The 24,949-nt window shown below is 39.6% G+C and overlaps 2 protein-coding genes across 2 annotated transcripts; both read right to left on the bottom strand.

Moving 5' to 3' along the window:
* Positions 1-3,095: 3,095 nt before the first annotated feature.
* On the bottom strand, positions 3,096-3,826 carry LOC122652745 (EPIDERMAL PATTERNING FACTOR-like protein 8). Its single transcript, XM_043846572.1, has 2 exons — positions 3,626-3,826; positions 3,096-3,407 (listed from the first exon to the last, which is right to left on the bottom strand). Exons 1-2 carry the CDS (start codon positions 3,711-3,713, stop codon positions 3,175-3,177), a joined length of 321 nt encoding a protein of 106 aa, XP_043702507.1. The 5' UTR covers positions 3,714-3,826; the 3' UTR covers positions 3,096-3,174.
* Positions 3,827-17,180: 13,354 nt separating this feature from the next.
* LOC122650249 (EIN3-binding F-box protein 1-like) lies at positions 17,181-20,738 on the bottom strand. The gene is made up of 2 exons (XM_043843609.1): positions 20,434-20,738; positions 17,181-19,908 (listed from the first exon to the last, which is right to left on the bottom strand). Exons 1-2 carry the CDS (start codon positions 20,456-20,458, stop codon positions 17,930-17,932), a joined length of 2,004 nt encoding a protein of 667 aa, XP_043699544.1. The 5' UTR covers positions 20,459-20,738; the 3' UTR covers positions 17,181-17,929.
* Between the last annotated feature and the right edge of the window lie 4,211 nt (positions 20,739-24,949).

The following is a 24,949-nucleotide window of genomic DNA, read 5'->3' as shown; positions in this document are numbered from 1 at the left end:
CCCTATCCAGAGATCATTTGGGATTTGCTGTGTGCTTGAGAGGCTGGGTATGTGAGTTGAAAACCAGAGTGACTTCACAGAGTTTCAAACCTTGTATTCTCTTCTAGTACTCTTTTCATTCAGAATCTTCTTCTATGTGTCCATTCCTTTTCTTCTTGTTGTGTCTCTGCAATTTTTTAGGTACATTAGGTTTTACATTTTGTGGATGGGTTTTCCTGTATGTTCTAATGACTATCCTTAGTTTTAGATTGTGAGAGGCTTACATTCATCTCTCACAAGAAGGGCTCTAAAATCTTACTATCGATCATTTTAATCTGATATGATATTTTTATGTGAAACGAAGTTTAAGAAACCAGATTGTCATTTGCTGCCTAGACTCCGAGGCATTTGCAAACTATTGGGTTTATTGAAGCTTCAGGCTCTAAGGGATTGAACATCGGATTATGGGTTGTCACCTCCTGCCCTTCATCTTACAAAGGTTGAATATGGTGATAGGATTCATTGCAGCATTCATTGATATATATGACCATTCAGTAGATAGATCTTGGTGTTTTATTGCTCTTTATGCCTTCATGTATTTCCATTCGATCTCCTCTCATGAAGGATTTTGGTTTAGAGGAAGTAACTTCGAAGGGGTATGGCTGCACTTGGACAAACAATCAAAAACCCCACTAATCTGATCAGAAAACGAATTAATAGATTTGTTGTTTGTCCTTGGTGGATTGTTGTCTGTAAGGGTAATTATGATAATATCCCTTTATATGTTCTAATATAATTTTACTTGTATTATGGCTCAGGCTGTGAGGGGTAATCTAGTAATTAGTCCATCTAACCTAAACCCTAGGTTTTGTTATAAACACTAGCTAAAGACAGCAGTTTGGGTATTCCAAACTTAATACACAGGGTGTAATGTTTTAAGCAACCAGTGCTTAAAGCCTAAACCCTAACACTGTCTGGCCTAATGCCTGTGCAAACTTTGCCTTCAATTGGATCTGACCATAAACCCAGTACTTTTGTAAATAAGCACTTGTTTCTTTTTCTTTCCTTATTTTTTTTGGTGCTATTGGGTAATCAAAATCTTATGCAATCCCGTTAGATCTTCATTAGATTTAAGGGATCAGATATTTGGATTGATAGTTCGGTGGCCGTGGGAGTTGTTTCAGATTCTTATGAACATATATCATTTCTTTTACTTCCCATAGGATGTTGCTGGTATTTTATTTCTGGGTGAAAGTTCTCTGTCCGGGAGTGTGGCCTACACCAGCACTCCCATGAATCTATCTCTCTCCTCCCCATATGAAAAGACACATCTGCCCCTTTGTTTTGAGGAAGAAAGAGATAGACACATGGGAGTGTTGACGTAGGCTACACTCCCAGACAGAGAACTACTTTCCTTTATTTCCTTAATCTTTTATTTCATTAAAAAAGAGCGAAAGAATACCGCATGGTCACATGGTTCTTGCGTCCAAATATAATGCACATTCTCATTGGCCCTGCCCCCCCCCCCTCCCCCCCTCCCCACAAAAAAAAAAAATTAAACCTTCCCCTCCCCCTCCCAAAAATAAAAATAAAAAAACATTTGGGGCAAACATGTCTAATCCTAGGCTAGCAAGTCAACCCGTCCAATTATCTATTGTGGACTTGATCAGATTCCAGGGACTATTATCTGAATCTAGATTCTAGACACAGAGCACCGCGTGGATTAAAGATTTTAGATTGGACAAGCGTAGGCATAGCTTACCTAAATCCGCCTCTGGCCAACTAGACACGAGTCCAGTTTCTGACTACCCACCCAAGAAATTCAACCATTCAACACTAGAAATTTAAGTCTTTCATCATGATTTCCCGACATGCATACAAGAGTGGCAATGGGTCGGGTCGGTTCTGATCTTGCCGAACTTATGTTTGGGTAAAATGCATCCCAACCCGAATAATACCCAAAAATTAATTGGATCCTTCAACCCTGAGTCTTGACACAAACATAACCTGTCTCTTTACCTAGGTCGACACGAATATAATGTACGGGAAGTAGTTTTCTATTTGGGAGTGTGGTCTACGCTGATATTTTCATGAGTCTCTTTTTTTCTCTTCAAAATAAGAGGGTAGAAATATCTTTTCATATGAGGAAGAGAGAGAGACTTATGGGAGTGCTAACATAAGCTACACTCTCGGATAATTTTTTTTCTTTTTTTTGTCCAAATTGAAAAATAAGAGAGGGTATGTTATGCCGAGAATGTGGGGAATCTGTTATCTTATACCAATCACAGAATGAGAAACAGTTTCATACAATAGAGAATCAACATGGTCAAGGAAGAGATAGAGTGTTAAGGTGGATCTACATAGTGATATAAGCTGGGGGAAGAAGGTCCATGTTACACAAGTCAAAGGATGTAGTCAGACATATGGATTCGATTGCATCTATTCGATCACTTTAAATCTCTATTTCCAGTTAGAGTTTATTCATCGTTTCCTTTAGTATAAGGAATGTACTGCACTGTCTTTGTTAGATACTTCCTCTCCAGGGAGTCCATTGCCCAATGAGGCACCAACGGCTGGGCTGACTAGTCACACATGAAGATGTATGCAGGCACATATCTCGTTGTGAGTCCAATCAGCCCAACCATTGAACGCTCACTGGGCACTCACTAGGCGATGGACTTCCTGGAGAGGAGCCCTACGATTGTAATTTGACTATAGATGCACGATTTGATCAGATGTATTAAATGCCCATCCAAACGATACCTAGAAGAAAACGATTATTCCTCTTATAGCCATTGCTTTGGATTCTTCCCCGAAGTCTACACAACCCAACCCCTCCTCATTCAATGAGAGAGAGAGAGAGAGAGATTACAAGAAAAACCTCTTTAATTTGGAAAAAAGTATTAGTTAATCCTAATCCATTATTATTTTGGAAAAAGCCCTTTTCTTTTCTTCAGAGGGTTGGAATTTTGAAATCGAGAGAGAGAGAGAGAGAGAGCAATGGGAATCTAAATCCTCTTTAATAACTCCAAAACTACTGAAAATATATATAAATACATGCTATTGTGTTCCAGACTCCATAGAGAGAGAGAGAGAGCCCTTTGAATCATAAAGGGTTTGGTTTGTGCTACAGTAATTAATTACCATTGAGGCCTCTATAATCAAAGACTTGACTGGTTACAGACATAAGAAGATTCAAGGCTGAAAAAACTTATCACCGCATCTGCACTTCCAAGACAGAAGATAGTAGCCACCATCTTCTTCATGGGATGAAATTTTCTCACTCATCCTTTGGTGAGGAGGTATAACCAGAGTTGCCATGCAAGGCTTACAATTTAAGCACTTGCCTACACATTGAGGAGGTCTTGAACCCAAAACTTGTTTCCTCTGCTTCACCTTCTCATCATAACCTGAAAAGCTCAAACCAACTGCCAAAAACCCACACAAAGACAAACAAAACGACAACACTGAGATCAAAATATGACTAAACCAATACTTAGAAGAGGAAAAACCTCCTCCTCTGTCAGTCTTCCCAAGCTCCAAACATAGTATTAAAAAAGAAAACAGAGCCCAAAAGAACCAAACACCAACTTGGATTTGTGTGTGTGTGAGAGACAGAGAGAGAGAAGTGGGGGCTTTAGTTTACCTGGTTTAGAAGGTGGAAATGTGAGAGAAAAGATGAGAACTAACACTGCAACTCTAAGCACATTAAGGTATTTCCTTGGTGAAGCCATGATCAGTTTATTTTTTGATGTTCTCAGAGGAGTTGGAATGGTAAGAAATGTATGGGGTAGTGTAGAAAGAAGAACAGATTAATTTTGAAAAGGATTGGGTGTAGAAGAAGGAAGAAAGACTGATGGGGAGACAGAAGAGACAAGGTTCAGGACTGTAGGCTGTGTAAGAGACACTTCCCTTATAACATTTATACTTCTTCACCAATAAAAATGCAATTCTCCACATTAATAATTACATTTTCAGGGCCCTCTTGGGAAACTGTAGTACTGATTTTTTTGTTTTTGATGAATGACAACTTGATCTTTTGCTAGCTGAATCAGACGCCCTTCATTCAGCATATTTACTTAAATAGTTAAAACCACCTTCCATTGGGTAACTCCTCCAAGCAAACAATTCAAGAAGTGGTGTTAATTTTTAAATGAAGTTTTGTAACAATTTAAGATTCAAAACAGTTTTAAAGATTTGTTTAAAAACAAATAAGTTTTATTAATACTTTACTTCTTCTTTTAATTTGTCAATTCAGTTTTTGAAGATATTTTATGTTCTCTAATGAAGCTTCTTAAAGCTTTTAATCTTCAGGTTTGAGACATTCTTAATGTCTTTTCTTAATGTCTCCCCTATATAAATAGAGAGGGAGGGTTTAAGCCTCCCGGGTAAAAAACGAATAAAGTCTCTCTTGGATTAATCGAGTCTCTTTGGAGATTAATCAAACCTCTTGAATTATTAAATTCGTCCTCTTAATTCTCATCCTAAATCCTCATCTTAAAGACCTCTCTTTATTCCTCCTTCTCAATGCAGTTTCTACCAATATAAATAAGGGGAAGGACTTATCCTTTTGAAGGAGAACCAACGAATCAAGCCCCTCTTAAGATGGGATTAAGTCTCTTGGATTAATCAAGTCTCTCTTGAGATTAATCAAGACCCATTTCAGATGAATTTACCTTGTGTTATCCATATGCTTGTGTTGCATGAATCCTCCTTATTCTTCAATGTTTTGAGTTTTTGAAAGTGGTATTATTGTGTGTTCTTTTTTTTTAGTTTGAACACAACCATGTAGTACTCGAAGGGGTCCAGCAGTTGAGTGCACGATTACTGGGAAAACAAATAACCTATTTTATCTTGGAGGCCGATTTGCATATTCCCGGTTGCACCATAGGGAGCGTCTACGATCTTAACGACAATGTCAAGTGACACGACTCAACCCGTCATTTTTTATAACAATTTTTATTACAGGTTTGCAGAAGAATCAGTGCAAGAGATACTTTGAAAACTCTCTTACCGTCAAGGCAACAATTAGGTTTGATCTCTCAATATTCTGACAATAATTTCCAACAAGTGGTGTTATGGAAGAAATTTATCCTCTCAAGTGCTGGCAGCGCACCACACTTAAGAATCCAACTGTCCACCCAACACTTGAAATGATAAAAAGACACCACTGCCCATGTTTCTACGGCTGGATTCTTAAGTGTGCTGCACTGGGCAGTGGCGTCTTTTTATCCTTTCAATTGTTAGGTGGACGGCTAGATTCTTATGTACGTGTTGAAATCCTCTTGTTGCAAAGGTTTTCTCGTAACTGCAAGTTCATTAGTTATGGCTTAAGCGTGTTGTAGGAACTATGTTACTGGTTCTTCAAGTTTGTGGGTGAGTTCCTGAAGAGCAAAAAGAAGAGAGAGGATGCGGGTAGTTGATGCAGAACCGAAGGCAACAGTGAGTGTGTCCCAACTCCCAAATGTCTTTGCTCGTTTCCTTCCTGATGGCGAGAGGAACGACTTCTTCAAAAAGAGATAGGAGATGAAAAGACTAATCAAGGAAGCATCTTGATGTTTTCATTGTGTTGCAACAGTGGCTTCAAGGGGACATGGCCATAGAGGGCGCAACCAGAGTGTGAGTGGCCATGGGGGCAGGTGGTGGCCACGATGGGAGTGGCCATGGCAAGTTTAGCCATAGGGGGAGTGGCAGGGGGAATGCAACAACAATAGGGGAAGGGGGGGGATCTTTGGTGGTGGTATTGGTCTCCATCTAAAAAGAAAGAAGGAGAAGAAAAGAGGAGTTGATTAAGGGAGGAAGGTGGTGGTGTGAGCCTTGTTAAGCTCCAATACCATGTCTGGGAGTGCATCTGGGCATACTCAAGGTTGATAGTATTTCATGGATGCACATTCTTTGTTTGGGAGCGTATCTGGGCACAGGCTACGTCCAGACACATGGGGTGGGACATGAATGGGGTTTGGGTCATTCAGGGGGTGGATCGGTCATTTCGCCCACCTCCCCCCCTCCCCCCCCCCCCCCCCCCCTACCACCATGTGTGTAGGTGTACCTTGTGCACCCCTAATGCAAAAAACTTTATACCTGAAAAAAATAGATTGATACAAAGGATTACACGATGCCCAAATCGGCTGATATGAAAGGATTACAAGATATTTACAACACAAAATAAACTTCAATTATAAATGGAAAGATTGTGCTGAAATTACGTTGAATATTGAATTCGAGTAAATATGGAAACCTTATATTCTGTCAATAATTTCTAACCATTGTATTATAAATCGAATCAAATAAATCATTTAAACCGAAACTGAATCAATTAACACCCATAAATGAGAGAGCTAGTGCCGGAAAAGAATTTGGAAGAGTTGGTCATCTGTTCAGAAAGCGCCAGATGTACAAAAACTAACGACATTGCAAGTAATAAATGCCAATGGAGGCAACGATATTCCGGTGGTGTGGACTGTGGACAGGGTAGGGTTACTATTTACTACACACTCTTAGTTCTGTCAAACTTTACTTTTGGATTTGGACTGGAAAATGGGGAAGTGGGAACACACCTTTTAATTTCTCAATTAATTTGTGTTTCATTTCAACAAAGAAGAAGACGACGACCTGAGCTGAATCTCTCTCTTCCCCTTTGGTAACTGCGTCTCTCTGTTGGTTAAAAGCAATTCCAACCTCTTAAATGCTCTCACAGTCACTACACGTCTGTTCCCCCAAAGGAAATATCTATAGAGTACACGTGGCGTACATCTACTGGTTTAGAGTCACGAATAGAATAGATGATCAGATACATATATAGGTCCGTTATAGGGGTTAGTTGATCAGAGACTAGGTCTTGATCTTCTGGGGATATGACCCGTGTGCAATATGGCTATGTTTTTTTTTTTTTAAGGTGGTAATTTTTGTGGACAGAAACGGTTAAAAAGGAAATTTCCAATATTGGGCCGATTTTATTGCGTGTCGGGTGAAAGAGGTCACTGGGGTGACCGTGCAGCTGTGACCTGACTTCTTCTACATTTCTCTTGGTCTGGGGCAGAGAAAAAGGGTTCAAACTTCAAACCCATTACTGTAGATCTGCACCCCATAACTACTGTTTAGGAATCTTTCTTCTCTTTGAAAATCTGAAAAACAAAAAAAAATAGAATGAAGAACCGCAAGCCGGCAACCGGATTACATTATTGAGATCATATTTTAGTAATCATTGATATGATATTGATATCGATTGCTTGGATCTTTGGTTTTTTTTTTTTTTTTTTGTTTTTTTTTTTTTTTTTTTTTTTTTGTGTTATCGATATGGTATCGGTAACTGTGACTAGCAAAACCGATATGTATCATTCAATACATACCAATACCTCAAACCGTGGTTGAGACTCGAGTAGAATTCATCCTTAAAAGTTAGTCATTAAGGATGATAGATGTCCAAGTTTTCAAAATCTTTCATTTTGATTCACTTACATTTGATGTGGAATCATTTGCATTTGCGTGGAATTCTAACACACATATTTTATGTTTAGGGAGGGATCGTTGCCAGGCTGCGTGGTCTTTGCACCAGCGTAGGGATCAATGACAGTACATGCAGAGGCATCCAATAGGGATGGAAATTTTCATGTCAAAAGGTGCAGGGCGATCATTTCGCCCTTCCTGTGTCTAGGCACAAGAACCAAACAACCTGGTAAAGCCTTCTTTTTCCGTTATATATATTATGATTCTGTTGTAGTTTTAGCTTGGATTTTTGTTACACGGTGGCTCCTATGTGGATGAAAATTTGTGGGCGTGTATAGGTCCTAAGATCATCTATTCATATGTCAAGTATCAACTTGACTAGATGAAAGGGAAAATGATTGAATTTGAACCTAAAATTTGAAATATGGCCAAGCAAGGCTCTAATGGTCAAACTTACCACATTATTGTTCCATGTAGCAAAATGGAGTGGACTACATATGTAATTGGATGGATCTCACCTAAAATGGAGTGGTTTGAATAAGTTGATTTGTTACCATAAAATGCATTAGGGCTAATGTCTCCTTATTCAGAGCTACCTCAAGGTGTAAAGCTCAAATTATGTAGATATGTATCCATATAGGAAGTTCATATTATATACCATTCTAAAGTTTTATCTTTTGTTTGGAGGTTGAAATATAATTTTTTTTTTTTTTTTTGATTAAATTTGTGGATACAAATTTCTCATTCATTGTTCTTTTTTTCAGTGAAACAATGTTATACTAGGCATATACTGTAAGACAAAGCAGATGTATAGAAATAGAGAAATACCTGTTATCGCACACCAGTTGCAGAGTGAAACGAACCAGAAAGGAAGAAGCACGGACAACCGAGTTGAGTCGTATCTAAAATATACTTTCCTTAAGGATTTAGATGCCCCCTCTTCTGCAACGGGGTTGACCTTGCACCTTACCCTCCAAGATAAATACAACTCCTAAACGTATAGGTTGCAGAACCTAATACGAGTACCAAGGATACCAAACAGCTATACCACCCTCTTATTACTTAAACGAAAATACAGTAAGTATCTGTCTCTGGAACGGACTGTTGCAGGGACAATACGTTTCTATTGTCTATATAAAATGCAGGCATGACATGGTGTATATATATAATGCTGGAGTACCCTTTCATGAAGGGATACATCCGTATGAATACAGGTGATATACGTACAGGGGTGTAACCCTTACATGGGAGGTGTGACCGTATGTATACCTCCACGTACAGGGAGGGGGTGTAACTATTCATATATATGTACAAATAGACAAGTGTGGTTCAACCGTATAGATGAACCACGGGTGAACCAAATCGAGTTTTAAACAAAACATTAAAACTCCTATAAGGTTTTGCCCACACCCACACCCCGACCTCAACCTCGGCTCGGCGCACGCGTTTCAAAAGCACCCCAAGGACCCCCCATACACTAGAGAGTAGGGTGTCTTCCTCTCCAAAGGCTCACACCTTAAGGAAACAATCCTATATATATACCCCTCAAGTAACTCTCCCACAACCAATGTGGGATTATTCTTGAGCTCAATTCTAGCCTCTTGCACACAAGAGAGTACAACCAATTTCAAACAAAATAGAGAAGGGAAATAAAAGAGGAGGGAATGAAACAAAACACAATTTTGAAACTTTGACACACACTTGAAAAAATGCTTTTTGAAACAAGTGCTTTGACGCAAAAGTGCTTCTATAAAATAATAATACAACAAACAACCCCACCTCCAAAATGATTAACTTGAGCTCTATAGGATTTGTAAACAATTACTCAAAATCACTCATTTCATGGTTGAGATGAAAACCTACTTTTCATGAACTGAAGAGGGTCCCTATCAAAAATGAACTGGAGACCGGTCTATTTGCCTAGATTTGATAAACTTCTCAAATTCAGGTAAGACTGCCCAAACTCAACCAATGTCATATGAGTGAGTGAAAGAGAGTTCTAACTAGATATCTACTTAGAAGTTTTTTCTCTGTTTTTTGGGAAAAATTAATATATCTGCTTAGAAGTTAAAAAACCGGCTTTCTCAGAAATTGCCATAGAAGGGAGGTGTGGTGATTGCTTTCAAGCTTTCCAGAGCTTTACTTACTTTCAAAAATAGAAATGATAGCGTCTATTTTAATTGTCCAGTTAACCACTACCCAGAAAAATACCTTCAAATTATTCTTTCACCATCAACCCATGGATCCCTTGGAAAGGATGGGTCTTGTTGATTATGTCAGCATTATTCTCTCTCCCTCTCTCTCTCTCTCTCTCTCTCTTCCTTCGTTACTTTCTTTTTTGGGTTTATATAAATATAGGGGGAGCGTGGCCCCTGTGTGCACGGACGTGCAAGTGAAAGCATTATGGGGCGGGATTTCCACTTTTAATAGGGGCGTGGGGGTCATTTCGCCTCCCATTATGTTTGGGCATGGGCTGTACACTCCCCCACAAAACTTTTCTCCATATATCATATCAATCCACCACACACAAATGGGGCGAAATGATTGCCCCACCCCCCATGAAAGGCGATATTGGCACCTCTCTTAATGCTTCCGCACATATTCCCATTAGCCCCTGTGCACATAGGGGTCATGTTTTCCCACAAGAAACACTACCTTAGTTGCAGGAACCTTCGTGCTACTCGGGCTTGCAGCCAACGAAATGGAATAATTCACTTCTCGTTTGGATCCACAAATACCTACCTAGTTTTAGTATTTTTCAAAAATACCTTTTTAGAATCCATTTCTTGGGCTATGAGCTAGGTAACATGAATGTTCCTTTAATCCGGATAACAACAAAATTTCATCATATATTATATGAAAAACAGTTTTCTGTCCAGGAGTGTGGCCTACACCAATACTCCCATGTGTCTATATCTCTCCTCTTCAAAACCAGAGGATAGAAATGTCTTTTCATATAAGAAGAAGAGAGATAGACTCATGGGAGTGCTGGCGGCGTAGGCCACACTCATGGACAAAGTTCTTTTAAAGCTAAGACAAGCAAACAGAATCCTACTATTACCAAGGGAGTCCGGACTCCTACCCAAGGGGGAGCGGGGAGAGGGGAGAGGGGGTGCATTTTTGCTCACCTATTGCATGAAGAGACCCTGTGAAGGGTAAACTAAAGAGTGTCCCATAGTGTTAAGTGACTATTAAGTATCAACTAGATCTCGCTCCTCTCTAGGGAGCTCAACGCCTAGGGAGTACCTAGGGAGCATCCAAGGGTTGGGCTGTATTGCACATATCTTGATGCATGCTTAGAGATGTGTGTGGCACATCCCAAAGGCTAGATACACCCTGGGCGTGCTGGGCTCCTTGGAGAGGAGTTCAATTCGTATCAACCAGCCATGACTATCAAGAACCTCAGGTGCCTACACGTGGAGTGGTGCGGTTCGTCTCAGGCTGTTCTCTAGGGACAGTAACCCTGGTGAACACGTGGAGGAGTGCCTAATTTGGGGATAAGAGCCGTTGGATTGGAATCTCAGTGCAATTATGGAGAGTTGGTACTGTACTGCGTAAGTACATCGTGAGGGAAACATGAGGGACGTTGGTTAAGGCTGCTGGAAGCAGACGGAGACAGACAGTGAGTGCTACAAAGCATATCACAGAGTAATAGATCAAGAGAGAAAAACCAGCATACCCAGAACGAGAGAGAGAGAGAGAGAGAGAGAGAGAGAAGAGAAGAAAAGCGAAAACCGAAAATGATTGTTGAAGGTCTGTATGGAACAGTGACGTAAAAATTATGGTACGGCTCATTTGGTGAAAGGACTAGTCTTCATCATCTCCACAACACTTCTTGTCATGCCTCTCAATGTATGTGTGTGTAAATAAAGACTGTGTAGCGTAGCGGGCAATGGGAGTGAAGGGATGGGATTCTGACTCAACCCGATTTGAAAACTGATTGATTGATAGATAGATAGATAGATTGGTAGAGGACAGATGGGAAAATATTTGAAACTGTGACCTGTTGAATCCAAGCTTGCTTAATTTTTTGTCTCTTCCCTTGCCCTTTTGTGTTTTTTTTCAGTAGACAATGGTACTATTACATAGACTGCAATAAAATGAAAAATTAAATATATATTTTGTTATTTTGAGAAAAGTGATTTAATCCAACATCAAAAAACTATAAAAATTATAAATAGTATTTATTATATTATTTTTTTTATTTCTTGAATTAAACCGAAAAAGAGAGATTCTACAGTGAATTTGTTGTGTGAGATAAATATCTCCTTTAAGATAACGAGATCACGTTTAAAGCAGTTTGAAGTTTCCTTCTTCAAACAAAATTTTTTCTAATAGGTACAATTTGTGCATCTCCTGAGTCTCTACACCTTGGATATAGATTGATAGATTCTCTTCTTATATGGGAGAATGTTCTCAGTACCGCAGCGTAGGCTGCATCCAAGCATATGGATCTGCCACTAGAGGGGTAGGGTGATGCGACACTGAAAAAAACACCCCAATATATATATGTTATGTTTCTACAACAAGAGGCAAAAGCCCATTTCATCAACCCCTCCGTCCATAATCTTATGTTTCTGTCTTGTTCAGTTACTTGAAACCAAGTCCACTGTTGGCATTCGCATAGGTTGCTCATCCAATAGTTTGACGAGGTGATTCTAGCTTTAACAATTACATATATGGATATCGTGGCATCATAAATTCAATAATTCATGACTTTGGTTTTTGGCGGCATTGCGGTATAATGTAATATTTTTATCGTGTATGGATTAACATCCAGTCATTGTATGGGTGTGGATTAATGGATGTATGTTGATTGATAGGCTTGGTTGATTGGAGCTCACTATATGAGATGGTCTCTTTAATGGATATTGGGCTTTCCAATTAACCCGCTCTAATATGTAAAACAATGTTTTATGTGTAGGCCTATTAACAACTGGGTCCATTCTGGAAGAGGCATCAGTTGTTCGATCTGACAGGATTAGTCCCTGTTTTCAATCTATATAATGTTAGCAGTGATCCCAAAGGGTCAGATCAGTTGGCAAAAGACCAACTCTTCAAATAAAAAGTCATGAGTTCAAACCACCTTGGGGCCTATCCCCATCCCCTAATCCCCTCCCCCCTATTATACAAGCTCTTAATCCGAAAAAATATATATATATGTTAGCAGTGCCTATTAGTTGTTAACCTGAGCAATTTGTGTGGTCGAGATTCGAGATCCTATCTTGAATCTGTTGTATGTAATTTCAAATTCTTGGGTAAATATATTTCTAACATATAAATTGAATAAAAAAGATAACATAGTTAAAATAAGAGAGAAGGCTAAACTTTTTTCTTTTGGGATTAAACCATGTGAGCAGAGAGGAGTAGAGAGATGAATCGTTATCTTCTCCTATTACAGCACGGTGCTGTATTGCATTGTGCGGTACTATAGAGATCATGTGGTACAACGGACCCCATATGGTGCACATGACCTCTACAACCGTCACACGATGCGTTACAATACTGTGTGATAACAGGAGAGGATAAAAATTCTAAAGGAGACAGCAGTACCTACTCTCTATACCAAAACAAAACAAAAACAAAAAAAAAGGGTCTCTAATCTACACTAGGTGTAGCGTGTATGAAGCAATTAGTCATACTGACTGACACTGGCTTCACTTTGGGCGTACCTAACCTGAACTCCTCACTTATCAGGAGAATCATCTTTTTAAGGACAACCAGTGAAAATCAGAGTGGGTAAAAGCTATATATCTATGTTTGGTTTGGTTGCCGTGCTAACTAAAGCAAATCAGAAGCTAAACCGGGTGTTCCTAATGTACTTCCCAACCATGACCAATCATCAGCTTAACAGTGAATTTAATGATCTTTCTTCTCTTAAACTTAAATAACAACTGTATATAAGTTTCTTTGATACTAATATTTTCTTTTATTCTCTCTGATTTTTTCTGTCTTGGCTGTCTCTTTTGTTTAGCCTCACAAGCCTATTTGTATTCGCCTATTGAAGCTTTTTGCCCCGGTTGTTTAGAGGGGAAGGTAAGGTAATTTGGATCTTCTACCGTGGAGTTGTCCGATAGGACCGTGTTGCTTAGACATGGTGAGGTGTGCAATGACCGCCTTACCCTTGCTCGAACATTTTGCCCGAGTGGGGGTAAGGCAGTTATTGTGCGCCTCACCATGTCTGAGCAGCACGGTCCTACTGAGTAGCTCGGTAGTAAAGGATCTAAATCCGAAGGTAAGGTGGGATTGTTGGGAAGACGAGACACACATGTTGGTAAGGTTTTGTTAGGATGAAAATGTTGGGGGTAAAGTTGAGATAAAGTAATTTTTCGCATCACCAGCAACCAAAGTCCCACCAGGTGGGATTTTGAAGTGACATGGCAACAGACAGCAATTAAAGATGTCCCCTACACTTTTGTAAGTTCTCCACCCCACATTAACCAAATAAGGTTGGTGTGGGATTTTGAAGTGCCACATTAACATTTTTCCACCCCAATTCTCCCACCCTACCTAAGTCCCCTCTAAACAAACGGGGCCAATAATAGCTATTGGAATAGGAAATCATAGGCAAAGTATGGGCTTGTGTCGAATAGTATTAAATTAGGGAAAAAGAACTCTGTTTGGGCTAGTATTCCAGTGCAACGCTTAGACACATGGGGGCAAAATGACTATCCCACTCCTATGAAATGTACAAATAACACCTCGCTTGATGCTCCCGTATATTCTCCCATTAGTCTACAAAAAACAGATCGAATCAAATAGCTATCGGTTCAGTTGGTTCCGACATATTATTAATGTGGTCTTGGTTTTCATATATAAGATAATAAATTTTTTTTTTTTTTTTTTGGAATTTCCATCCAATGATCTTATTGATTGTTCCTATCGAATTCGATCCCATAATGGCTTTTTAAAAATCTAACCAAACCGAACCGATAAGAAATTTAGTCAGTCATTTACAGTTCAATCTGAACAGGCTGGACCCTGGAAGAGGTAGGTGTTGTGACAGCAATGACAGAAGATTCAATCACATTATTTGGAGATAGATACATTAGTAACATGAGGAATATTTATCTATTTTATGATTTATAGGTACATGAGGATTGAAGATATGAGGTCCTGATGATCCCTTGGACCTTTTGGATCATAATTTTTTGTGGTTACCTTACCCTGTTATGGAACACATTTAGTATGACTGGTGGGTTTATCTTATCTCCACATGATCCTTTGGATCTTGGGATCTTTTTTTTTCTGTTTCTTGTTACCTTTAGCTGTCATGGATTTTTTTTTTTTTTTTTTTAAAAAAAAAAATGGGTTTTGTGGATTTGAAGCAATCAAATAAAATCTTGAGGTCAACACCTTGGAAAGAAGAGAATACCATATCTTTTTGATTTCTTGAAATTTATTCTTCTTTAGAAAATAGATGGTAGGTTTGTCTCTTCTGGGCTTAGGAGATTTTGATGGACACAAGGAAGATTGCTCCTCATCTAACTTTTCAGAGCAAAACAATTTATAATGTGATCTCTTGCCTCCATAATCTATATATAAGGGATTCTAATTCTAAGACAAGATCAGGCCTCGTTGTTGGTGTGAGACTGAAACCAAGCACACATGTTCATGGAACAAACCATAGGCTTCAAGAGTTCATTCATGTCTCTGCATCAGCAAGAGATCATTGGCAAACAAAATGGATATCAAAGGCACTTAAGTAAAAACTTTCAGTTTCTGGTAGAGAGCCCCATGGATGGTGCAGCTCTGTCCTAATTTGGCCTCAAATAAAATGATTTTTAAGCACTCAAACAGTTGAACAAACATACAAGTAGGATTTTAAATACTGAAATCAATAGTAGGCTTGAGCCTTGTACAAAATGTGAATTCATCTGTCATAAGCTTCATAATTTCTATAGGAAAACAAATTACAGCTTCTGGGTTGTGTTTGCAATATGTGGCCCAGAAAGAACATAGCCAATTGCAATGCATCGGATATTGGAGAAAGGCATTTACCCAATATTATGGTTCATTTTGGGAGTGTCCAAATATAGAATCAATCAAGAATCATACTCACAAATTACTTTAGATTGTTACTCTGAGCTTGCAGAAGCCTCGTGGGTTTCCATTGTGCTTGATAGCTACTGAATTGAACATGATGTGCTCCGCCCGCATTTTTTCAGCGAGTATCTATTTCTTCCCCCAGAATGCTAACTGTAAGAGATGGTTCCTCATCTCGAAGTAACTAAATGCATCCTAAAGGAGTAAAGTACATGCTTTTTCTTACAAACTGATGGGTAAGAAACCCCTCTTCTCCATACTCTGCCAAACTGCTGTGGCACGATCAAACATTCAGACCCTGATCAGCATTTTGAGAACCATATTGTAATTATAAAGATCTGCAAGTTGGAATCTTTATCAATCCTATTGCTCAGTTTAAGAGCCTGATAGACTTCGCTAAGAACACAGGGAACAATCAAAAGTAAGTTGTGACAATCTGTTATTGCAGAATTGTTTGATAATGCAGTATACGTAGACACATTTGGCGCCCAAGCTGTACCTTCTCATCCCATCAAGAATTCGCAAGGCCATATGAATATCATTTGCTACACACTAAGCAAATACAAGCATCTGGCTGAAGGCCATGACTACCCATTTCTTTGACGACCTTAAGGCTCCTTCAGCCATTCCATCTCGGCACAAGCACTCCAACAAAGCATTGTAGGCAGCTACATCAATGGAAATTTTCTGATCAAGCATTCAATCGAACAATTTCCAAAATTCCATAGAATTTCCAATGTCACCCTATCCCTCATCAGGAGACTAAGTTTTCCAACTTGTTGAGAATTTGTGTTTGATACAATTGAAGAATTCTTGGACATACTTTCTTTTACAAAGCATGAATAACAGCTTGTCAAGATCATCGTTGCTTGTTTCAGGACAAAAATCTTGCATTTTCTTGTAAACCATGATGGCGTCCATTGGCAAATCAGCTCTGGTATAAAGCCTGGAAAACAATCCCGGAAATTTCTGATTTAATTTCATGATTTTCATCTTTTATCAACTTGGAGTTTTGTAGCTCTCTCATGTGAATGAAACGTGAGAACCTAAGTCCAGACTCCAGAGAGACTTAGACACCTACAACTTTCCAATACTTGCTCAACCAAACCAGCTGAAATCTTTTCTGAGAAACAAGTGCAGATCCAATGTCATGATGCAACCTGCAGACATTACTCAGAACCCTGCAAATCTCATTCATGTCCTCTGCTGTTGATGTGTTTGTATAAACAAGGATCATCTAAAGACAAAACCAGCAGGTAACAAATCTGAAGCGAAATGAAACCAGCTCTGGGAGATTCGGGAATTAAGAGGTTGAAAGAGGTAACGATGCAGATAGCATTTCGTAAGAGTAGCCATCACTTTAGAAGCCCCAAAGATAGGCTTCCAGAGATTTCACATACAGAGGAAATGAAAATTACCCACCACAAGTAGTCCCAATGGCCCCAATTGCCTCTCCATTAATAATTCCATTTAAACAGCAATAGAGCTTCCTTTTCTTGTCTATATCTCCTCCTGTAAGTTATTAACATTCAAATAAATTCTTTTTTTCATCTTTGGGCACAGGAGCAAATTGAATAGCAGAGATTGAAGTCGACACTCTCCGAAGTTAGTAGCCCCCTGGGATTCCGTTATTTGCGTCAAAGTTCCCGCATTTATACAATCCATCCATTATACATCAACCATCATGCCATGAGATGAAAACAAAAATATACAACACAAGAGACAATATTCATTCCATTACATATAAAAAAGTTGCAGAGTACAGTTCACAACAGAAGCCTGTAAAACTAGGGCTTGGAATGAAAAAACGACCCAAGGTCGTCATGGCAAACCAAAAGAAGCGGCTGCCACTGCCAAAGCCCCCATCAATCTCAGGCACCAAACTTTGAAGAACTGCCAAAAGCAACTACAACAACACGACTATGAACCAGACCCTGACGGAAAACAGAGACCCAACCATCAAGAACACTAAAAAGTTCAAACAGGTAAAACCAACATGGATAGACCCAAAAACTGACGTGTATGACCTGAGCAAAGGAAGCCTAGCACCCGCTAACCAACATGGCTATCACGAGGCTATGCTAAAAACCATGACCCTATCAGATACAATGAGAGGCATGAACTACACGTAAAAAAAAAAACCTAAAACCAGAACCTGGTAACTGTATTCACAGGAACTGTGGCCAGAAGGCATCCCATCAATGGTAGCCAAAACACTTGAAACAGGTACTGATACCTGCAAAAAAGGAGTGGTATGCCAAAGTCCCTGGAAAACAACCAAGTCACTGTGTGAGAAGATCGTAAGACCCACTGCATATGAGCCCAAAAACTACGCTAGAATAAAGACGCCCTATATGGGCTTTGCTGCTGCTGCTGTTGCTGCTATACGTTAGAAGGTGCTGGAGAACTGCAAACTCATGGTTCCAGCCAACCTCAATCCTTCACTTCCCCTCCATATTTAGGAAAGGATGTCACATCTCCACAGATGCTCCACAAGTAGTTCAATTGAGCTGCTGCTGATTGACTTGCATTGCTGGAGGTTTAACCCAACAAGATTCTGCCCCAGTTTTCCCAGTAAGGGAATGCTCTTGTCTGTCACATTATAACAGCCTGACAAAGAAAGTATTTGCAAGTCAAGCTGTTTTGCGGACGACAAAGCAGCAACTCCAAAGTCGGTGATTGCAGACTTGGAGACATCAAGATCATGGAGCAATGAGCAGTCCTCTGCGATTGCCACTAAGCTTGCATCAGTGATCTTCCTGCAGCAATCAAGATTTAGCAGTTGGAGACTCCCACCATGAAGCCTGGCTATGGCTTTGACCACAGCATCTGTTAAATTCACGCAGCCACTGACATTAAGTTTCACAAGACCTGCTTCACAGCTCTCAAGGAGTGGGAGAAGCCCTGCATCAGTTATTCCACAAAGCCCACCAAGGTCAATGTTTTGCAGCTGTGGGCACAACTTACCCACCATAGCCAAGCTTGAGCTACCAAATCCAGGGCAGTTCCGAATGGCCAAGGACCTCAGAGAATTGCAAGCAGAGAGCATAGGCAAATCCAAAACCATATCCTTAATGCCCATGCATTTAACCAGGCTGAGAGCCTTCAACTTTGCTCCACAGTTCGCGAGAGCACCAAGAACCCCACACTGTGTGATCCTGTTGCACTCCTCCAATTGCAGGCTCTCAAGGGAAGCTGCTGTTTTGGCAAAAGCTACCAGTCCATTGTCAGACAGGAAAGAACACTTGCGAAGGCACAACTGCTTCAAGTTAGGAAAACCCTTTCCGACAGCTTCAAGACCAAGATCTGTTACCCCACGGCAAGAAGTAATTGTTATGGACTTGAGCTTCTGCAGACCATGAGCATTACCCATGACCCAAAAGCCCCTCTCACTCACGTTCTGGAGACCAGTAAGGACAATATCTGTAATGGCCTTACCATAGTGGCCTAAAACAGCAAGAGAGACATCCGTTATGCTCAAACTATGCAACTTCACCTTCGTCATGACATAAGTGGCAGAAGATAAAAGACTTGCAATTCCTTGATCACCAACAAGAGGGCAATCTTTGATTGAAATAGACTGCAGATTGGGGCACCGTTTGCCAAGTGCTTGGAGACCCTCATTCCCAATATTAGGGCAAGATTCAATTGTTAGAGAAGTCAAATTTGGGCAATTCTCTGCAATTGCAAGCAAGCCTTTGTCAGATATTTGAGGACACTGGCAAAGGTCCAGTTTCTCCAACATATGGCACCCATTTGCAATCTCTGATATGCCTTCGTCACTGATAGAATTCACATTCCAAAGAGAGAGAACCCTGACGGAAGGGCAACCACGTGCAATTGCTGAAAGACCAAAATTGGTGACCCCACGTGTGCTGTTGCTTCCTCGGATCAAAAGCTTACCCAGCCCTCCACGACTGCTAGCTCCAACAGCGATGGCAGCAAGTCTGATATCGGTAGCCTTCTTCCCTTCCAAGCACCTGGTAAGGTGTCCATCACTCTCAAGATATGGCTCCTCATTATCAATGGAAACTGGAAGAGGACTCTCCTTGTCAAGCTTTGAAGACTCATCCGTGTTACTTGAAACTAGTCCTCCATCAAGATTCAAGGATTCAGTGTTTCTGCTGCCACAGATTTCAGTGCTACGCATACTGCTCAGAAGTGTGAGCCATCTCTTTGAGACACCAGCACAGGCACTCCTCTCCTGGCCTGCAGGGGGTAATCTTCTGAAGATCTCGAAAAGGCACTCCTCGGGAAGAACATCAATAGAGGGAAGCTTCTTCTGTTCAAACTTATCTCCTCTGAACACAAAAGGTGCACTGATACGTGATCTCTTCCGAGGAGGACAGTAGACATCCACATGAGAACCAAGAGAAAGCACGAGGCTCGAATCCATGGGATTCGAGTACATAGAGCCAGGATAGAAATCCTCATCTCCTGAAACACCCAAATCAGAAAAAAAATAATTCAGCCAAGTTTCACAAATAGTTTCTTAAACAAAAAGAGAACAGATTCAACTCCAAACTTTCAAACTCTAAAAGATATCCAGTGAACCCCTTCAGATACTCAAAGAAAAACACAAAACTTGACTAAATCTCCCCATAATCAGCTCGAAAATAATCACAAGAAGCATAACCCGTAAATCAACTTTGTACTACAAGAAAAAAATTAATGATTAAAGATATATGAAAATCATCCAAGGATCTACCCAACCAATCTGCAGAAACAAACCCTAAAAATCTAGAGCTTTTCGTTTGAGGAAATAACTACCAGACCACAAAAATTCTGAAAACCCAACACAATCGCAATCAAGGGTAACTCAGACCTCATGAATTAAAGCATGCATACAAACATCTCCTAATTTTTACCACAAATTCCCAGCTGAAACAAAGATTACAAATCATTATCCATGGGGGAACGGGGAATCAAAATAAAAGCAAAGAAAGGAAAACCGAAACTTACCACTATAGTTGACGAGAGCAGGCATGGGTACAAAGATCCGAAATCGCAAAGCTTTTCAAAAGAAGACCCTCGATCGAGAGCAAAAAAGATAAAATCAACCAAGAACAAGACGCTAATAACTTGATACAGTCCAATAACAACCGAATGCATTTACAGAAATCGAATTCCTTCAAAGATCATCAAGAAAAGCAGAAACCCTAACGAAGAGGGCAAAAAAAGAGTCGAAGAGAAGAAGAATGTAATATTCGTTGCTCCTCTCTCCACCTTTTATTTTTAAGGTGTCGTCTTCAGATACATTAAAGCCAGTCCTCCTCACCCCACCAAGTGCAATGAATCCATCCCAAAACCGCTTTTCTTCGTTATTCCCCACCTACTTGAAACCAGAAACCAGATATCAGATACCGGATACCACCTATACCCCCCAAAAAAACCCGCTGTTCCTTTGTGGGAACATGGCTGTCAGTGTGTTAGGTTCTTTCCCCCTTGAGGGAGAGGAGGCTTTGGCCCATGGGTATTGGACTATTGGTTGGTTGGTCTGGTTTTGCCTTTTACTTGAAATACAATTATAGAAAGGGGGGCTATTCTGTAATTTCAATATTGTTATAAAATTATATGACAGGTTCCATAGTGGAACAAGTTGTCCAAGTGGATCCTTTCCCCTTACCCTTAAAATTTTTAAAATTTTGGTGAACTGTACTTGGCCGTGCATGTTACTCCTACCCCTTTAATCCAAAATTTTATACTTTCTTTTCAACTTGTTATAGTTATGCGTGTTTGTCCTTTGTAGTAGTTGAGTTGGTGTGACCTTTAGGGTGTGTTTGGATATCGAGAAATTAATAGAAAAAAAAAAAAAGAAAAAAAAAATCGAGAATAAAAGAGGAAATTGTTTTAAGATCATTTGATTGCAATAGAAAAGGAAAAGGTATTTATATATGGAAGATTCTCCTATCGAATCCGTCAAATAAGGGGTTTTTCAGATGAGCATTTATGCTAATTTGACTAAAAATATAAAACAAAATAAAAGTTGAGAAATCCGAAAAAGAGAGATGAGATCAAAGCTTTCGTCCACTGAACGATATGTTTAGAGAAATTTTTGTCTATGGCAGGTCCTAGTAACTGAACCTTGTAAATCACTTAGGTAGTATTTAGTATGCATTCTAAATCGATTTCACATTCTTGAATGACGAACCCAATTTTCTTATCTGGAAAGCAAGGTTTTTTGTGACAACGATAGAAAATTACATAAATTCTAAAGTAATTTCAAAATTTAAAAGCAAAAAAATCTCTCCACAGCTCAACTTTCCAATCGCCAAGAAAATGAGGATTAGGTTTCTGTTCTTTTCTTTCTTTTTGTGACCTCCAAACACACCCTTAAGAAATAAAGCTAGAGTAATGGGGTTTCCATGGCCTGACCAAACAGGTTTTGCTCAATAATTAAAATTAAGAAAAAAGTAATTTAAGAAGTGCGGTTTCCATGATCTGCCAAACTTGGGCTGAACCGGCCATGTACAGAATCCGAAAGACAAAAGTAATCCAATTAGTTAATATGGGATCGGTCTCCAACGATTTTGATGTTGATTCTAAAATGAATTGTTTTTGGAATTGATCGAAAATTAGTTGGATTTGTTCAGAATCGGATGGCTCTCGCCCTATCTTGATCAGACTCAGTATACATAAAAACGGGTTTGATCAGAATCAGCTCTAATTGATTCCAAACCAACTCAACCAATAAACCGATTCCATCATAGAACCGGGCCAGCCCATTTCCAATCCAAAATTGATTAAAAAACTTCAAAAGATAAGGTCATCATAATTAATGTATGAGGAGGATTAAAGATGAGGCTAAGAAGGAGATATTAATCTAGATAGCTTTAAGCTTTTGCTAGTACCGTTCAACTATATGGTGGGGCCCAAAAGAAAAGCACAACAAGTGGGGGGACCCATAAAGTGTAAACATAGGCATTTTAGGTTCTAACCTTGTGGACAGAGGATTGGAGTGTGCAATGAATCCTGTTGGGTATGTATGGGCAGAAAGAAATTGAGTTGGGGTCAGAGAAGGTTCGAAGCAATGGATCTAATTGAAGCCTTTCAATGGTCTAATAGTCCACTTCTGATTATCTTAGACACCCAAAATTAAATAAATAAAAACCATCCACTTCAATGACTTCTGATTATTAGTTTAGAGAGTTCGTACATTGTACAAGTTGATACAAACCTTTATCCACGTTCATGAATCTTTCATTATTGTTCATATTAAAAAAAAAAAAAAATCAGACACATCGACACGCGTTTCGTTTAAATAGACATCTTATACACCAAACCAATAACGAATAATCAAATTATACACCTAATAGGAGGAGAAGGGAAACCATTTATTTAGTGAGAAAAAAGAAGTTGAGGGGAGAAAACAACATACTGACACGTGTACTTTATTTTCCTTATCATAATTAAAGGGGGAAAAAAAAAAAAAAGACTGCAAGAGTGTGTGGGGCCTATGCCTATTGCCTAGTCATAGGAAGGGCAAAATGGCCATTCCCACCCCTACGACATGAAAATCCTATCTTTGTTGGATGCCTTTGTGTGTACTCTCGTTAGCCCCCATAATTATCTGAGAAAAAGAAGGTTGCTAGGTTGCATCTCACCTAAGCCTAGACACAGGAAGAGCAAAATGATTGTCATACTCCCATGAAATAAAAATTCCACCCCTATTGGATGCCCCTGCATTGGTGTAGGGACCACATAGCCTGGTAGTGATCTCCCAACCCTAATTATTATTATGTGAATTATTATTGTCACAGGTCTGTTATTTTTCTAAATGTCACAAAACTCTATTCTACCATGTGGATAGATAATATATCAATTTTGACCCTTAGACAGAAAGGTCATAGTCTAGATTATTCATGCATCAAATTTCAATCTTTTAGAGTCTAATTCAATCAAATACCTCCTTTTGTATTGGCACACATCTCGTGTGTGTCCATGCAAATGTATCAATACTCTAGACAACCTGTTGGGCACGCCGCCCACTTGTTGTAAGCTCAATGGGAGTGCAGGACACATATGGGTAATGGGTCTTTTTCTTAGGGGGAGAGAGACAGACACAAGTTTTGGCACCCTGCCGATGTACCAAGACTTTGCCCCCCCCCCCCCCAAAAAAAAAAATGTAAAACTGGATGGCTCATATTTGTTTCACACAAAGAAAACCATGTGAGAGAAATAGTACTCTGACTTTGTGAGAAAATTTTTTCTCTTCTAATTATAGGATAAAAAAAATGCTAATCAGTCGCATAACGCGACGTATACCTACACCTAGTCATAGTCGCATACAAAATGACCGGCACATCCTTGATCTTTTCTGTCTTTCTAGGCAGGTGCACCTATCTTTTTGCATGCAATTATGTTTAGGCATAGATATACGCCACGCTACGCGACCAGTTAGCTTTCTTTATCCCTATTATTAATTTGAAAAGATCACCACAATGTCCGTATGCAAATTTCTATGCACGCGCTCTCAGATCTCACTTGTGAACCCCACACTAAGTCTCCTCAATCATCATTAAACCCCTCCCCCCAATTGGAGGATTCATCCGTAATTTCCCTCATTGGTGGGCAATCGCACTAGCAATCCCTGTCCCTTGGTATTATTATTATTATTATCTTCATCCCTTTCCTTTCAGTCGTCTTCTCCTAAAAGATTAGAACTATTATGGCACCCATTTCCATTTAGGTGTATAAAGTGTTTATTTAATCTGTAATCTCTTCTCAGTCCCTCGCTCTCTCTCTCACATTCTCATATTTTGTATTGGAATTGCATGTGTACCCAAGCTCCACTTGGGTATATGAAACTTCTAAAGAATCTGATCCTTAATTTTCTAAAATTTTCTTTGGGCTCCGGGTTTGAGTATTCTAAGCTGGAATTCTCTCAACTTGTACTATTAAAACATGGATTTGGGAGTTTTGCTTTTTCTTAGCAGACCCACTTGGCCACTGATGAGCCCTGTTTTTCACAAGAAACAAAAACTAATGACAATAGCTCAGCAAACCCATACGCATATAGATATGATATAGTCAATGCCAGAACCGCATGAGTTGTCACTCTCCTCATTTTTGGTTTTCTATTTGCAGCACAGAAATCCAAAAATCAATTTTGAAATTTTAGAAGCAAACATGGTACATTGGCACTTCCCCAGAAAGAGCACAAACTGCCAAACAGAGAGGGACAGCCCGGTGTCTCTTTGACCTTGAAGCGTTAAAATTACATCAGGGCAACCGTGAGTGAGGGTTGCGTGTTTAGTTTCCGATGAGAGTTAAGAGAATTAAGATGCAAGGCAGAGACTCCTCGTACATTGTATTGAACTCCACTTGTTCGACGAAATGCCCCTTTCAGTCTGCTATTGCTATGAAAGTCTTCTGGTTCCCAGAAGTTGAGCAAGTGGAACTACGATTGCTGCCGCGTTGTTGCCTTCTAGAGCTACTTGCTTGCATTTCTTCAACAAGTCACAAGTCTTCTGTTCTC

This window comes from Telopea speciosissima, chromosome 2, assembly GCF_018873765.1.
Source record: "Telopea speciosissima isolate NSW1024214 ecotype Mountain lineage chromosome 2, Tspe_v1, whole genome shotgun sequence".
NCBI classification, from domain to species: domain Eukaryota; kingdom Viridiplantae; phylum Streptophyta; class Magnoliopsida; order Proteales; family Proteaceae; genus Telopea; species Telopea speciosissima.
Note: the sequence above shows the minus strand (reverse complement) of the source record. Positions and strands in the feature narration are given on the sequence as shown.

Coding starts and splice junctions, on each gene's coding strand:
- LOC122652745 (XM_043846572.1), bottom strand. CDS start 3,713: ATGGCTTCACCAAGGAAATACCTTAATGTGCTTAGAGTTGCAGTGTTA. Junction 3,408..3,625: donor ATTTCCACCTTCTAAACCAG/GTAAACTAAAGC, acceptor GGTTTTTGGCAG/TTGGTTTGAGCTTTTCAGGT.
- LOC122650249 (XM_043843609.1), bottom strand. CDS start 20,458: ATGCCTGCTCTCGTCAACTATAGTG. Junction 19,909..20,433: donor TGCTCTCGTCAACTATAGTG/GTAAGTTTCGGT, acceptor TGGGTGTTTCAG/GAGATGAGGATTTCTATCCT.